Source organism: Rutilus rutilus (genome assembly GCF_951802725.1).
Source record: "Rutilus rutilus genome assembly, chromosome: 13".
NCBI classification, from domain to species: Eukaryota; Metazoa; Chordata; class Actinopteri; order Cypriniformes; family Leuciscidae; genus Rutilus; species Rutilus rutilus.
This window is the reverse complement of record NC_140218.1, coordinates 18,830,506-18,848,428: the sequence shown is the minus strand read 5'-3', so window position 1 is coordinate 18,848,428 and position 17,923 is coordinate 18,830,506. Positions and strand designations below refer to the sequence as shown.

General features: G+C 38.2%; 2 protein-coding genes across 9 annotated transcripts in view; one reads left to right on the top strand and one right to left on the bottom strand.

Annotated features, from left to right (window-relative positions):
- Positions 1–10,895, bottom strand: part of scn8aa (sodium channel, voltage gated, type VIII, alpha subunit a) — a 56,287-nt gene extending 45,392 nt beyond the window's left edge. For 7 of the 8 annotated variants that reach the window (XM_084427514.1, XM_084427520.1, XM_084427517.1 and 4 more), the window contains exons 1-2: positions 10,776–10,895; positions 7,006–7,337 (exon numbers count right to left, since the gene is read on the bottom strand). In XM_084427514.1, coding sequence (XP_084283640.1) covers positions 7,006–7,281 — 276 coding nt within the window. In that variant the 5' untranslated portion in view covers positions 7,282–7,337; positions 10,776–10,895. Of the gene's footprint in view, positions 1–7,005; positions 7,338–9,875; positions 10,264–10,775 lie in introns of those variants that run through there. The other variant, XM_084427515.1, reaches the window with a different exon arrangement.
- An 87-nt stretch (positions 10,896–10,982) lies between these two features.
- Positions 10,983–13,825, top strand: LOC311302398 (acrosin; the record flags this gene model as incomplete). Its single annotated transcript, XM_084428219.1, has 5 exons — positions 10,983–11,060; positions 12,181–12,361; positions 12,741–13,012; positions 13,341–13,483; positions 13,574–13,825. Exons 2-5 carry the CDS (start codon positions 12,285–12,287, stop codon positions 13,823–13,825), a joined length of 744 nt encoding a protein of 247 aa, XP_084284345.1. The 5' UTR covers positions 10,983–11,060; positions 12,181–12,284.
- Positions 13,826–17,923: the final 4,098 nt, after the last annotated feature.

Genomic DNA, 17,923 nt, shown 5'->3' with positions numbered 1-17,923 from the left:
AACCTTTAAAAATATGATTATATTTATTATTAAAAAATGTAAATTACATTTATTTATTTTAATATTCCAACTAAAGCTTAAAAAAAACAAGAGGGAGAGGCAAACATGGAAAAGGAGTAAGACAGAGAGAGATCATGTTACAGGGTGATGCAAAGTGAGCAGGAAAGTGTAAGTGATGTAAACAAGATCCAGATGAAGCGCAGAACAGACGTATGGCAGGACACATGGAGAGGAGAGAAGCATGGTGAAAAATGGAGAAACATAAACAACAGACAGAGATGGTGACTAATGTAAAGAGAGTGATGAGCAGAGCAGCAAATGGCGAATGAAAAGAGTGAGAAGCTTCCAGAGCTAATAATGCAGCATCTCCCACATCAATAAAAGCTGGTCACATCACAAGGCCATACCAACAAAAATAAATGAGATGCCTGCATTAGAATAGGAGTAGGCCTATTTCCTGGTGTGGAGAGTGTAGATGCTGTGAACAGATGTGAGGGAGGAGTGAGACGGTTGGCCATCATACTCAAGCTGTGCATCACCCTGCCTTCCCCAGCCCCCCAACCAGCCCAGCCAAGACCACTCCGAGTGCCGCGTCATGACACAGGGAAAAGCAATGCTTCCTACATGGCACATTTTGAAGAGTCACTCTTAAGATTTATGACCCGGTGTGGTGTTCTGCCTCTTTCTCCCCTTTCTCATCTTCGCACACCCTTTATTCAAGCAGGACATGCTCCTGGATCAACAAAATTCCTATCAAACCATCAGAGTCCAAACCTGAAAATGAAATGTGTACAAGAATGTTGGTAAAATCTGAAACATCTAATGGCGCTTTTCCACTGCATGGTACGGTACGGCTCGGTTCGGTACGGCATGCTTTGGCGCTTTTCCACTGCATGGTACGGTACGGCTCGGTTCGGTACGGCACGCTTATGGCGCATTTCCACTGCATGGTACGGTACGGTACGGCTCGCTTCGGCTCGCTTTAAATGGTACCACCTCTGTTGAGGTTCCAAGCGTACCGTACCGGTACTAAAATGTGACGTGAAAACACTGAAGATCACTGATTGGTCAGACAGAATCGTCACTACCAGTGTCATTGTATTTGCGACACGAGACCATGCACGAGACAAACCCGCTAGATTTAAATAGCCAGTAGACAACAGCCAACGCTGTAGTGTCTTGCAGTTAAAAAGTTTCTTGTAAACTGTTTCTTGCAGTCAGGGGCGGCGCCGGATAATTTTTAACGCATGTGCTGAGGGCACACACACACATATGTGTGTATATATATATATATATATATATATATATATATATATATATATATATATATATTATTAATAAATGAGCAAAACTTGGCCACAAAATATTTAATATTCAATTATTTTAATGATCACAATTAAAGTTTTAATTTTATTAAATTGAACAAGCGCAAAATTCAGCATTCAATCAAATATTCAAAAAGACTTAATAATAATAATGTTATTTCTCTCTATAGGCGCGTTTACTACGAATATGGCGATCGTCAACTTCATCTTTGCCATGCACAGACAGAAAACACTATTTTATAAATAAAAATCACTGCACGCGTCCCTGGATTTACAAACGCACATCTTGCTTGTTGCACGCACATTATGTCGAAATAACGAGATATTATGTTGAAATAACTTTTTCTTTTTGAATATTTGATTGAATGCTGAATTTTGCGCTTGTTCAATTTAATAAAATTAGGCCTATATATAGCCTATATATATATACTATTAATAAATGAGGCCATAAACCTTGGCCACAAAATATTTAATATTCAATTATTTTAATGATCACAATTAAAGTTTTAATTTTATTAAAACGCGTGCACTGATTTTTATTTATAAAATAGTGTTTTCTGTCAGTGTCTGTCTGTGCATGGCAAAGATGAAGTTGACGATCGCCATATTCGTAGTAAACGCGCCTATAGAGAGAAATGCACATAGGCCTAATGGATTACATAAGAGAGTAGCCTATTTCTTTTTGTTTTGAATTATTTCGTTTAAAGACATTTCAAGCTTTGTGTATTTGAGGATGAGATGCGCTCCAGTTAACGTACAATGCAAGTGACCGCTCGGGCGCCTCAATGATTAAATTGTCTATTTTGCATCTTATTCAATCCAGGCAATTGTTTGATGAAAAAATTATTAAAATTAAGATACAATTTATACAAAACGAAATTCACTTTAAAGAAATGCTTTCTACAAAACAAAACTTAATGAAGTGGTCAAAATTATGTCTGACTCGCTCCATGTCTCTCTACTCGTGCTGTTCACTTTTCATCAACATTATAGGCAGATGGAAAAAAAATAACATAACATTAACTAAATGCGCTTTTTTAATGGCAGTTACACATTAGGCCTAGACTTTCTATTTGTAAAGATTGCTGCACATTCATTTAATTCTGAATTTTGCACACACAAGTTGAAAGGCATTTGTTCAAATCAAGTTCACGGATAATTGTGCGTGCATTTATTAATCATTATGATACTAAAATCATAAAGTAGGCTATGCTATGTACAAAAAATCAGATGAGCCCAGAATATGAACGCAACGTTTAATTACACGTTAAGAATTTTCCTTCCATATAGGAAACCATTATAAGAACGTTTAATTTAAAAACATCCACATGCCGAGAATCAAGAGCACCATCCCCTGTGTTGTGCGTTTGAAATGTGGCGCGTTTACGATGATGTCATGGCAGTAGAGGCGGCAACTATAACGATCAGTCCCACCCATTTTGAAGCGGTACTAACTGCAATGGAAAAGCAACCGAGCTAAAGCGAACCGAACCGTGCCGTACCGAGTCGAGTCGTACCACGCAGTGGAAAAGCGAAGCGAGCCGAACCGTTCCGCGCCGAGTCGAACCGTACCGAGCCGAACCGTGCCGTACCATGCAGTGGAAAAGCGCCATAAAATCAGAAATTCTGATTGATTAAAGGTGCTGTAATAGTGCAAAGCTCAGGTAAAATAATAAACTTAAAATATAGCTGCAAATGATCGGGGTTCAAGCGCTTTAAGGACTTTATGCACATGTGTAAAAAGGTATTATGTTTCATTTCTTAAGCCTGTAACCACCTACATCAGAGATGGAAAAGAACATTTACAGCCAATAAAGGCAATTTACTATCGAAATATGTTTTTTTAAAAGGTTTTTAACAGTTATAGGGCCATCTATGGTCCTATCTCCATAAAAGTTTGCATGCTTGTTTAGAATCATGTGTCGCATGTGCTCATCTAATTTCGTGAATTTCTGAGATTTCGATTATAGGCTTTTGAGTATATTTTGCAATGTCCATTTTGTAAATGACCCTGTTATACAGTAGCTATCCAAAGAGTTAAGCTAAACATTTTTATGGTAATTATTGCCCTAAAGGTCTAGACTAGAGAATTGTACTGCAGTGGTTTTATTGAGGTTGAGCAAAAAACCTAGGACTAGTGCACAAAAGTAGTTTTTTTTTTTATATTCTCAAGTATTTAATGAATGATTTGATTGACAGCAGTGGTTTTTGAGGCAAAGTTGTTCAGAATGAGAAGATCTAACAAATTATATGCATATTGTATATGTGTTTAACACTGCCTGATTACTGAGGTTAGAATGTTGAAGCTCAAATATTGGTAGAGCATATCTTGATTGCACTGTAATCACTCTGGATAAAAGAATATGCAAAATACATAAATATAAATCAATGTAGGAGACCCAACTTTTCCAACTTGGGTAAATCATGTTAAGCCTCTCCGTCTGACAACTGATTTGTTTTAAACATATAACCATCTCCTTTTATCATCTGTGCTGGAGGACTCAGGCTTCATCAGCTGCTCCTGTAGCAAAGCTTCCTAAGCTAATTGCTTCTGATAGTGTCACAGGTCTGGATTTAAAAGCTGCCAGCTCCCATTTCTCAGCTGGTTTTCCACTAGGAAGAGAGCTGCCCTGAGCCTCAAGAATCAGGTTTCACTACTGCTGCAGGCTGCAAGTCAAGCCCAGCGTGTAGAAACAAAGAACAATGAGAGACAGGGAGATCTAATCAAAAAGCATACAATCAAAGAGCCATTAAATCCTTGAGAGCGCAGGATAGATCGTCAATGGCATGTGCATGAAAGCATGGTCCAGAAATGCATCTAAATATTAAATAAGGTCTAACGTGAGCCATTGTTGCAATAAAAATGTATTCAGTTTTGAGCATAATACAGTTCCTTTAGACTGTCTGTTTCACATACGCTCCTCCATGAGGTTTTCATCAGGAGACTGAAATCTCCTTCCTGTGCATGGAGCGGGCGGTTACATAACAGTCAGTGTACGCTGCATGAGAGGGAGGCAGAGGAATGAGACGGAGGGCGAAAGCAAGAGAGGGAGGCAGGGTAATGCTTCAGCACATGCACACATTAATAGGCATTACCACACAAACGAGTTTGTGCATTATTTAGTAAAGTCCGGTGTGGCAGACCCTGCTGAAGTCTCACCACTGCACTTAGCACAGAGCCAAATGTGAACACAGGGCCGAGCTGTTGGGCTCCATTACAACTCAGACAGAAAAGATGACCTCATCTTCCTCCCTTAGGCTACATCTCATAACAAAAATTCACTCCTGAAAATCAGTTTGAGGGCTATCTTGCATCTGATATTGCTCATTTGCAACAAAAACAAAGCACCGTTTTATGACTAGTAACATATCAAGAAACTGAGCATCCACTTAATAGTCTTAGAGCACAAAATGCTGCATTTTTATAATACTGTATATACAACATAAATTAGAAATTATATTTGAGTGGAGTTTAATTGAAAAATACATGAATACATTTTTAAATGTATCCAAACCAAACTATGAACTCCACAAGTTTGTACAGTAGACTATTATGATCATGTCCTTTAGCATGATTTGAAAATTATCCAAAGCATGTCTTGAGCTTCAATGGAAGCAAGAACATCTGAACATCTGAAGGTTAATGTTCCAAAAAAAATCTATTTGAAATAAATGCCATTCTTTATAACCTTTTTTTTTTCTTTTTTTTAGGATTCCTCACAAAAATATTATATGTTTCCACAAAAATATTAACACCAAATCAGCATATTAAAATGATTTCTGAAGGATCATGTGACACTGAAAACTGGAGTAATGGCTGCTGAAAATCCAGCTTTGCCAGCACAGGAATACATTTCGTTTAAAAAAAATATTAGAATAGGAATAAATACTTCAAATTGTAATAAAATGTCACAATATTACTGTTTTTGTATTGTATTTTTGATCAAATAAAATGCAGCCTTGTTGAGCATTAGCCTAACCATTTCAAAATTACTGACCCCAAAACTCTGAACGGTATATGTTTTTGGTCTTTTCATGTACATATAGCAACACTAAAGAGTACTAAACACAAATTTCTCCAAAACAACAACATTAAAGATCTTTAAATGGCCTAACTCTCTTACTGTTGTACTACTACTCAAATAGCAGGGGCCCGTTCGTCGTACCTGGATTACTCAATTACCTGGATTTCACTGTTGACGATTTGACATGACCCAGGATTGATAGCTTCTTCAAAGCTCATCCTGGAGTTGCTATCATAGCAACAGGTCTGTCTGTAAGCTAAAACCTGGTCGGAAGCAGGCTTATTTCATGTAAACGGGATTAGATTGCATCGTTTTAATCAGAGGTAATACTTAAAGTCTGTCCCAGCGACTGCTAATTTCTTACAAGAGTGAATTCATGAAACTTGGACAATAATTATTTAAAATTATTTAAAATAATAATAATAACAATTAAAAAATGTATTTGAAAAAAATATTATCATGTTGTGTAGTCTTATCATAATGTAGACACTTTTTAATTTTTTACTAAGATTTATTTGTGAGGGGAAAATTACTTAATAATTTGATTGAAGTCTTACACACACAATGTACAGTTAGTCTGAGCCGTGCATTAATTTAAATGGTGACAGCTATTATGGGAGTGGATTGAAGCAGCGCAGGAGATGCAGATAACTTGCTGTCCTGATGTGCTGTCAAAATTGAATTAATATTGTCACGTAACAAAAATGCTTCACAGGTAAAATTGAATTAATTTCTCATTAAAACATTGAAATAAAAATGTAAAGCCTGTACAAACATTAGAAATAATGGAAATAATTGGGAATCATGTAACAAACATAACACAATTAATTTATCGATTATAACTTTTATATCATTTTGGTCGCTTGGCTGTTTCCTTATAAAGGTCCAGAAATTCGAAATTTTCGTCAGGTGTGTGATGTTCTTTTTTAATATGATGTCATTACGTTGCTGTATTTCTGCCAGCCAATCGCTGCATTGCTAGTTTCATGTATTGAAATATCTGCCCTTTCCAATGAACACAAGAACATGCAGTAATCAACTTAATCCAGATATTTTAATCAAATCCACAAATTTGTTTGAAGAACCAAATTATCCAGAGATCAGTTATCACGATTAGAATATCTGGCATCTTTCCAAACATCTCAGATGTATTAAGGCGAGGTACGAAGCATGGACCCCTGTTCTTTAAGTGCACTGGAGTGTTTCTTTTGGCTTTTCTTTTCTAAAGGATTACTGCTGAAACAATTAAAACAAGTCTGTCAGCCGGAACTGAAAAGCTTCAACAGACCACAGATGACCTCCTCCTCAAACCTCTTTAAAGCATCATCTCTCAGACAATCTACGACATACACAAGCCACAAACAAATGCTTTCAGCACTGTAGTGGATTACAGGAGGAAGTTATTCATATTTTCATATGATTAACATGTTATCATGTATCAAGTATATCCTACAAGGAACATGATTACCATCAGGCGTTTAAAATAAACAAACATATATATATATATATATATATATAAAAACACACACACATAAATATATATGTATATATGTATGCATCTCCAACTCTGGAATGATCCAAGGTGAGTTGCTTAAAAGATAACATGTGAATGCCAGCTGTGCAGGACACATGAAGTGACAAGATGATGCACTCACTTTCTTATTAGCATAGAAGGGATCTAAATCTTCCAGTGGTGTTGCCACCATGCCACGAGGGATGTCCCCGTAGATGAAGGGCAGACTCTTGCCCGCCTCCAGGTCACTGTTAGGCTTGGGCTTGTTATCGTCGTCATCGTCGCGGTAGCTGCTGTCTGGCTTAGGAGGCGGCTTGGCTTTCTCCTCCTCAAAGCGCTTCTCGATTTCACGCAGAGATTCCCTGGTAAAGTATTTGAAGCTGTCAGGTCCTGGCGGTGCAATAAGAGGTGCAGCCATGTTTTCATCCTGCAGCAACTTCTTCTCCTGTTATGTACCCTCCACGGCAGCTAGTTCTATGTCGGAAAGAGAAAAGGACATTAATGGACATCTAGGCTCATAAAGTCAGAATCATATAGCCGTCTCATCCACAAGTTACTTACTGCCAAAAGTTGTATAAATTTCGCCAATGAGATTAGGGCTTACCAGATCAAGAAAGAGCTTTCTAGTTTTGCATGCAATATTTTTAGTAAAGCATTTTGCAGATGCTTTCATACATTCTTTTATCAGTTCATGCATTCCCTGATAATCAAACCCATGACCTTGTTGTTGTGATACTTAGCTAATATCAATATTGTATTACTTTTCTGTCTATACATTTATCTGGGTGTAGTATAAGTATAAGATATGCATTAGCAAAAAACGAATCATATCATATTAAGGCCTCTTATTAAGTCAGCTTAGCTGCAAAAACACTAACTCTGCAATGTTTTGTGTGATTATAATCATTAAGATTTGTCTATATTTCACTTCTCGTAAACAGAGATCGGAAAATGGAGGAATTGAAAAGTTTAGGACTTAAAGTCGCAATGAAATGAAAGTAGCGACAGATCAGTCAATTGTAAGACGGGGTGGGGTTTAAGCTAACTAAGTGATTGAAGAAGTCAGGAGGTATGAAACTTTAATTATAAATTACACGGTTAAAAAACATACATAATTGAATCATTCACAATGAGATATAACATTTATAAAATAGAGAGTGAATTTGCAACCGATCACAATAACACACATTTACACTTTGGTTACTATTTATACCACTTATACTTAAAATCCAAAAATGCACTGCAAAAAAAACCCCTGTCATTTAGATTTCATTTTAGCATTTGGAATGATAAAGTCTTACTGAACAATACTGCCTTGTTACATCACCCGCTCACACAAACTGATATGTTCAGCTCTGTGCAGGAAATGAAAACGCTAAGCCTTGCATCTAAAAATATTACCTTACACATCAAAACAATCTGTTGCTAAATTGAGAGCATGTTAAAGAGGGACTGGCACTAGATCCAGGATGAGTCATCGACTTCATGAAAAATGAAAAGCACCCTCCGTTATGAGCAGATGAAGGTGATACTTAATGTTTGTCTTTGGATTACATCTGCAATAATACTAATCGACTTTGTGATAAGTGATTCATTGTTTTTTGGGTCATTATGATGGATGTTTCTATTTTAGATTAAAGGGTTCAGGGAAGATGTAGACTGGATTAGAAGATACCACACAATAGCACAAGCAGATTTTAGTTGAACCTGTCGTCCCTATGAACAAAATCTCCACTGAGATGTCGATTTGGGACATGCGTTATGTCCCTAAGGCAGCAGAATAGGAAATGGGGTGGGTGAAGGGAGGCATAGTGAACCACACCATCTAAAAGCTTGTGTGCATTTAAGGGCCAGACACTTAACCAAGCCATATCCTGATATTACAGAGCTACTTAACTCACTTTTAGCATTTCTCTCCATCCAATTCCACAGTTTTGATTCAGAAATGGTGTTTGGCATTTCCAGTCTGTAAATATACCCCATTTACCTTCAAGCAAATCAGACACGTGAACAAAATATCAAAGAATGTGACAAACATTGGCACATAACAGACACCATTAGGGGCACAAGTCCCTTGGGTATATAAATCTGATATCATTTCAAGACTTGCTGGAAAAAAGCAGCTTAAACCAGCCTGAGCTGGTTTGTTGGCCTTAACTGATCTATTGGCAGGTTTTAAAGGGGTTTGGGGCACTTTCTACCTGATCAGGCAGGGAGACCAGCTTAAACAGCTTAGGTTGGTTTAAATTGATTTTTTTCTCTCTCTATGCAAGTCAAGCAATGAAACAGGAAAACAAAATAAATGATTATCCTAAACAAATCAAAACACCTTTTGCATTTGCCTTTTTTAATGTCTTATTAGTGAAACAAGCTGAGCTTTTGTGGTCCAAACAGCACAAACAAAGGCAACTTTACTTACAGGAGCTGTCCTATCAGCACCACACTATAAAAAGGGCAAGATTTTTATTAGCTGTAGACATTTTGTATTTACAATCATATTCAGATTTTTTAATCAGTAGTGTTACTAAAGACAGTTAACAGATAAGATAAAGGATATGGAGTCAACTCATGGAGTAAAAATGGTGCGAGGGAATCCGTATTAGTCGAATGAGGTGGGCTTCTGTTGGGTGCATGGGCCGAAACATCTAGAAATACCTGAAGAAACTATGCTGGGCTGCACGTGAACACATGATAGCTTTACAAAATGTCAGGTGGGGTACGTGGTCCAGCTTATTTACAGCTGTGAGGACATGGGTACATTTAATAAGCATTATGAATCAAATTATGAATTCATTTTCATCATGCCCAAGTCGTTCGAGCTTCTGTGCGCCACAGAATTCTCTTCTACATAAAAGCGACACCCTAATGTCTTCATATGCAAAATACCTGTCAATAAATTATGAAGGCTATTCGCACATACATCTGTAAAAACAATTCCTTCAAACAAACCATAACCTTATTTTAAAAACGTCAAGTTGTATCGTTATGTGACTGAATGCGCAGTGGTCCTACCTTATTTCATCAATGTTTGGTCACGAAATCCATGGCTTAGCAGCACAACGGTTTCACGAACAACGTCTTTGCGTTTTCCAAAACGTTGTCACATCTTCCTCGGTGTCAGAAAACAATTTTGCCTGAAAACTAACGTTTATAAACACTCCGACACCTTCACGAAAGCGGGCCGAAGCCACGGAGGAAAAACGGAAAATACTGCAGTGGGTTTTTTTTCTCTCTCTCTCGTCGTATTTACCATTTTACACACAGCGCAAACATGTTTCAGTCATATAATCCGGTTTGGGAGAAAACGGCGTAAGTTATTAGAAAACAGCGATATAGCTCGACGATGCCGTGCAAGGTTTCTGCTCGCGAGGAACATAAACAAGAAAATGTAGCATTCCACACCCGTGCAACCTGCGTCCACCCTACAATCAATAAGCAGCCAAGCATGTTGCCATTTGAACGTCTTAATTACAACGAATCACTTAAAACCTGTCGACATGTGCATTTTTGCTCATTTGCTCAGCTTGACATTCGATTAATGCTGACAACAAGACCTTTATTCAGATGAGGGTACAAGGCTACAGATCACGGCATTGATCATGCAAGTAGGCTGTATAACACCACATATAGCCTTGAAAGGATGTGTTTCATATCATGACATATTAAAACTGTAATTTGAGAGGGGGAAATGAAAATGCCTAATCATAACTGGTTCAATTTAACAAAAAAGGTGAGTTTATAAAACGTCATTTCAGTTATAAGGGAATAAAAGTAGAAAGTGCATTTTGCGAGGAGCGTTCAGCAGTAAAACCCCCTCAGCGTGCAGCATCTCTGCGACATTCACTGACAGTGCAATGACTTCCATCGCACGGAATAAGCACCGCGAGAGCGATATTGAAACACAATACTTACTATGAATACGTTAGCGGGTATCCAAAAAATCCTCACTGCACTGCAGATGTCGAATAAATTCGGAAGAAATTGCGGATGTCGCCATATTGTTGCTGCTACCTTCCTTCAGTGTGCACCGTTACCCTGCATAATTGATGACTCCCAGCAGTAAGGGAGTGTCGGCCAATAGGTAACGCTATCACCAGTTCTACAATAAAAGGCGTTAATTTCAGTTTTCTTTTGGTTGAATCCCAGTTAGGTCCTTGTTCGAGAATGAGGCGTTTCAGGAATGACGATTGATACCGTGTAAGTTAGCTATAATGTCTGAATCAAAAATACACCGACACAATTGTGTTTGAAATTAGGCTATTTTAAAAACGTTTTTTCACTCTGAATAAAATAAACAGGTCGTTGGCTTGGTGTATTATTATGAGCGACAAACTCGCATGAAATTCATCTAATGGTTGTTTCTAATTGTCGCCTAGTTTCTAAAGGATGTTTACGTTGTACTATCATTTTTGTGTCCTTTACAGCACTCTAAAATGTCATAAAATTGGTGATATGTACTGAACAAAACACTGATGATATTATCTGCATAATACCTAAAGATTTTAAATGTGTTGATTTACATGTTCTTCCTTGCTCGGGTCTTTCATGCCATTACAGTATGAACGATGTTACGTCACTTAGAATCTTTTCAGATTACCTAATTATCAATGACAAGGACATCGGATTGTTCTATCTGCTCTTTCTGTGTCTCTCGTTTTGCTTCACATTTAAAATGTTTAAAACGGCTCTACAATTAGTCTTCATTAGTAGCACGCTGCTTTCTGGGATTACAGGTATTTTTTTATATTATTATTAATCCATTTAAACCCAGAGATGTGAACACAATAATTTTACTATTGGATAGCCCAGAGGAAACAAACGGCAAACATTTGTAAAAAAACATTTCAGAAAACGTTAGTGGAAAATATGTCTGTTGTTTATGGTCACAATTGAGTTAAAAATTGTCCAGTTTCAAACAAAAGGTATCATATAATGTAATATTTATTTATACTATCATCAGGCAATTCTGGGAAAACAAAACAACTGATAATTCAAAAATAAATCTTTCCTTTTTTTCCATTTAATGTAACAATACTTTAAATTCTACAATTTTATGATGCAATTCAATCATTACTTATTCAAAATCGGTCTTTCCATGCCTTAATTTGTGCCTTAAAGACATTTTAATACATTATTAGACCTTTTAAATATTACATCCATCAAAAATGCATATCAACATTTTCATAGTTTTAGTCTTAAATGTCACTGGTGGGTAAGTGGGTTAGTATTATTTACAGACATTAGTATCATCAGTGGTTATGGCACAAAAAAAGTGATCAGAAGTGTTCAGTGCAACTGACTATAATGCTCTTTTTAGGTTGTGGAAAGCAAACTTTGCAGGGTCCATCAAAGCCGCTTCGAATTGCAGGAGGCCATTCTGCATTAAAAGGTACATGGCCTTGGCAGGTGAGCATACAGAGGATGTCGAGGCATATCTGTGGTGGGTCCATCATAAGCCATCGGTGGATAATCACAGCATCCCACTGCTTCAGAAATAGGTGAGCACTTTGTGATTCTCCTCCCTCATAACATGTAACATTTGTGTGCAGTTTCCACATCTCATTATTTTAACTTTCAGCAATGATTGTGGTTTGCTGAAGCAAACAGGTGATACATTTTATCTGAGCATATATGCACATTTAGTTAAATAAGCAAGGGTGGGTAGTTGATCTAAAATGATATAGGCCTAACGTTAATTGCAGTAATGGTTCAGTTAATTATACCTATGCGTATTTCTTTTTAGATTAGCATTGAATGCAGTCTACTTACTACACCAAACATTTTTACGCACCCAGAAAATGCCTAAAACAATAAAACCAACTCTTCATTTCGAAATAATAGTTTTTATTGCAGATCTTTTGCATCTTTCTATTATAGAAACAACTATAAACTACAAGTAGTGGCTGGAGTGAATTCTCGATCCAAGCGAGAAAAGGGTGTCCAGTATCGCTCAGTTCAGCAAGTGTTCCTGCATGAGAAGTTCAACCGATCATATTTTGAAAACGATGTGGCACTTTTGCATCTGCATCGCTCTTTGTATTTCACAAATCATGTGCAGCCTTTGTGTATGATTGAAAATGAAATGGACGAGAAACAGCTCAGTTTCGGCTCATGTTACATCACTGGTTGGGGCAGCTCAGTGTTACAAGGTTAGTGTTTAAATATCCAAAAACAGTCAAAAACTCGAAATCTCTGCATTAACAGACGATTACTTAGCAGAATGTGTAATATATTATCAGAGAGGAGCTCTATTTTTGGCATCTTTCTGGCAGTTAAACTGTTAATAATATGAGTTTATATAATCAGTTCTCTCATCCCGCTTTAAGAAGAAACGCTTACATTTTATATATCTTTTTTAACAAAATTTGTTTTTAAAGTTAGCCTATTAAGATTGTTTCTTTTGATTCTTGATTAGATTTTAGAATTAAGCTTATTTCTTGAACAGAAAAGGTCTGAAACATTTTACTGTATTTTAAGGAATGTTAGTTGACACTCTTCAGGAAGCTGAAGTTGAGCTCATTGATACTGGAATCTGCAACCAGAGAAGCTGGTATAATGGCCATCTTAATGACAACATGATCTGTGCAGGATTTGACAAAGGGGGTGTCGACACATGTCAGGTAATGTCATCTCATTATATCACATTGCAGAGTAACTGGTCAGTGATAGACAGTGATTAACAGTATTTGTTGGAATACTCTTCAATCAAGGGTGACAGCGGAGGCCCTCTACAGTGTTACAGCCAAGACATGAAGAGATTTTACCTTTATGGTGTGACAAGTCATGGAGCAGACTGTGCATTGCCAAAGAAACCTGGCATATATACTCGTGCTAGCCGGTACACAGTCTGGCTGAGAGAAGCTCAAACAAGATCTGTATCTGCTGCCTCAGTCACATATCTGACAGTTTTTCAATTATTCTCAGCCCTGTTTTTCTCTGCCTGGATGGGCCTGTTAATGTGAGCCATGCCCCATCAAATGCCAGAACATCTCTGCAGTCATTTTAAATAAAGTCTCTCTCAAACGATGGTTTGTCTATATTGGCGAGTATTCGCATAAACACAGTCAGTTATGATGTAAATAATTGAGAAAGAAAACGCATGTGTAACAGTATAATGCAGTGTTCTTCAACCCTGCTCCTGAAGGACCCCCCAACACTGCACGTTTTCTTTGTCTCCCTAATCAAACACACCTGATTCAACTCATCAGCTCATTAACCCATGTGATAATGAGCTGATGAATTGAATCAGGTGTGTTTGATTAGTGAGACAAAGAAAACTTCTTCAGAAGCAGGGTTGAAGAACACTGGTATAATGGAGCCGTGTGTCAGCTCTTAAAGTGACAACAGCCTAATATACCTGCTGCCAAATTATGAGATAACAATAAAAATGTCTATATGGCAGATTTTCCCCATGGTATCGATGTCAAAATTGTGGCCAGTGAAAATGCTGAGTGGCTAGTAACTTTGGAAAACAACTAGCCACAGTGGCTGGTGAGCAAAAAAATTAATGTCAAGCCCTGTGTCAGGGATCAGTCAGGGGCATGTTCAAGTTCAAAACGGTGCGCAACGTTTTGCTACGGTTTCCGGGTTGAACGTCATGTTTCCTGGAAACGGCGTGCACCGGTGTGCAACGGGGTTTGAGATACGTTTTCTTTTGTTTGGTGGGTGTGTCAGAACTGCAGTCCAATCAGCAGCAACATGTATATAAAGCACGTGGTATTAAAGTGAACTCGCACAATGGGTTCAAGGAAAGTAATTTACAAATGTGTTTGATGCAGCTCGGTATACGCAAAAACTGAGGATATTAGAAGACATGTTTGTCGAAAGTTTTATTGTAAAAAATATAGGATATCAACACAATGATGTAGTTGTTTATATTTTTAGCTTCATTGCAAGTGTATTGGTATAGAAATAAACAATGGTAATTAAGTGCTTTTCCTAAAAACGAGAAAGAAAATACAGGGTATTAAAACAGTATGACCTACAAATAAAGTCAGTATGTGAGGCTAAATAGATGTGTTTTAGTCTGAATTAGGTAAGATGTGTGCTTCCATTTCAGTTTCCACAAATCCCTTCACTCGATTGGGATGTTCTCTTTTGTTCTGGGTCGGCAAGTGCAGTAACTGTAACATCGGGCATATTTTGTAGTATTAAACACATATTTATACCGACTTCATCAGGCTCAGAAAATTCTTCACAAAGAACACAAAGAATGGCCTTCTCAGCTGCCATAGTTGCAACTCTTGCGTCATCAGAACAGTGTGTTCAACGCATCACCGTTTCTGTTTAAAAAACGTTGTGCAACGTTTTGTCGGGGCTGAACGCAGCCCAGGCTCCACCATCACCGAATCACAGATATCACTATCACCTGAATACTAACAGAGACATGCCACTTCCTCAATCCTCAATACAACTATATAAGGAAAACCCGTAACGGCAAAGATGGCGGTTGTGTGCACATGTCCCGCCCCTCCCGCTGGTAAGCCAATCATCTGCTTTTAAAAGTCAAGCCAGGAAACATTTAAGCCTATCGTCAGAGAATGTCTAATAGGAAGAGAATTGGCACTCTCTGTTTACTTCCGGGTTCTGGATTGGTTGCAGTAACACGTCTCTGTCCATGCGGGGGCGCTCGCGAGCGAGTGCAGAATGAATGGAGGTCTATGGCGAAAAACCCTCAAAATCCACTTTTCTCAGGATATAATTTTTTGTCTAGTAATTTGAATGTTGTATTCGAAAGGAGATGCAAAGATATTACACATTGCTGGGTGTTAGATTTTTTAGAGCCACTTATTTGGTTTAAAAAGTCTTTTAAAATGTCAATGACGTCAGAATGCTGACGTCATTAGCAGAATGCTAGCGTGTTATGGGCAACAACAACTCAACCTGTAAGAAATCGAAAAGAAATAAGTACTCGTTCATTCAACTTTCGATCTATAACCTATGTTGAACTTGCAAAGCCTACAATAAAATCTGAGATTTCTCAACGGCAATCGGGTGAAAGAGACACATTTAGCCGTATAGCCCCATTGACTCCCATTCAGTCTGCACTCGCTCGCGATCACCCCCAGTGGAATTCTAATGGAACTGCAACCAAAATCAATACAATGGGGCTGAATAGGGAGTGCCAAGGCTCTCCGTAGACGGGCTCTGCTATCGTCTGGTTCCACTGGCGCATGCGCACAGTTGAGGTTTTGCGACAGCGGAGAGAGAGAGAGCGCCCCGGTCGCGCGCGCGCTCTCTCTCTCTCTCTCTCTCTCTCTCAGAGCCAGGCAAAAGTGTAAACAAGACTTCACCGTCTCCAAATTAAGCGCTGTCTTGCTCTCTCTCCCGCACGCGTATTAATCAAAATAAAACAACATTATGGTAAAAGGTCGGAAGACCGAAGTTTCATGTGAAGCATTCTGAGATTTTTTTTTTCCTGAATTACCGCTGGGTGTGATTTGTGCTAAAATACGTTGCCTTATCTTCTCTGAAATGCATTCCGCACATTCAGCTGACATAAAATTACTCTCTAAATAAACGAAAAAACCTATCCAGTGATGTAATGTTTTCTGTGTTGACACTAACCTTGTGGGATGTCCATGTCCTAACTGCTGGGATAATCACAAAACCGTATGACACGTCCAATTCGCGAACTAATGACTCTTTTGAACCGATTCATGTAAATGAATAGTTAAAACAACTTATCTATACAATACATTGTTATTACTGATAAAGTGCAAACCTGCTTATATTTAAATAATGGAGAACAATATTGACATTGATTATTGCACAACACCGGCATTCTGGATAGAGACGTAAATGAAGTTGGTGTCGTAAACTCTTGCGCATGCGTAGTAAAGTATAACCTGTGGGGAAAAAGGCATTTTAAACCTTATTTTGGGGCAAAATCATCAAACTTTTTCAGCGATTTTTATCATATTTTACTGCTGTTTCTATACATGCAGTTTTTATGTCCCGGTGACCAGTTAAAGTGCAGTTCTGACTCTCTGCCCATTCATTTAGATAGGAGCCTGGTCTTGTTAGTCCGAAATAGCTGCCCGGAGGCGTTGCCAAGATGGCGGCCGAGTGGCACGACTTGCCTAAAAGGACTTTGATACTAATCACCCGCACCTGCACATCATTCATGATCACGTGCACCTGTACATCATCATCTCATCACCACAGGCAGCATATAAGCACACACATCACTCTATCACATTGTTTGGTCTTGTTTGAGTAAGGATTCTCATTTATGTTCATCACTTACTGCCAGTATAGTGTATGTTACGTTTACTGTTTCGTCTACCTGCATCCTCCGTGTCTTCATCGTCTCCCTGGTCTTCCGTGGATTCCTCGTTTTCCCTTCGCTACTTGCCTCTCTCCCATCTTCTGTGTGTGCACCAGCTGCCATCATCCACCTCATCCACAACCTCCTAATCCATCTACAACACAAAGGAACTGTCAGTGTCTCATTCATCATTCCTGTTTTTCAACATCAGTGATGCATACTTTACGTCCATATACCCGCCGATCTCAAATAAACTGTTTATCAACCTTATCATCCTTGTTGTGAGTCTCTGTTCCAGAACACCCTGTATGCTTGTATTAAAGGGGTCCTATTATGCTTTTCCACTTTTTCACCTTTAGTTAGTGTGTAATGTTGCTGTTTGAGCATAAGTGATCTGCAAGGTTACAAAGCTCAAATTCCACTCCAAAGGGAGATATTTTAATTAACAGAATCCCCTTTTCAAGAACTACATCGAACGGCTCGTTTGGACAACGTGTTTTTTCCGGATCTTATGAAGTCACAATGTTCCTCACTCCTCATTTAAATAATCCCCGCCCGCCCATGGAATACACAAAAAATAGCGGAGGCTGGCTGAGCTGCATTAGAGAAGACAGTGTTGTAGCTATGTCAAAGAGATACTGTTTTTTTCCACAACATTTCCAAAAACTCATTTGTTTGAGCTCCCTAAGGCTGATGAACTTAGAGTGGTTAACACTTATTTTTAAACACTGCTCTTGAACATTGTAACCCCAACGTTTATCTGTGCACTGCACATTTTATGGAAAACAGC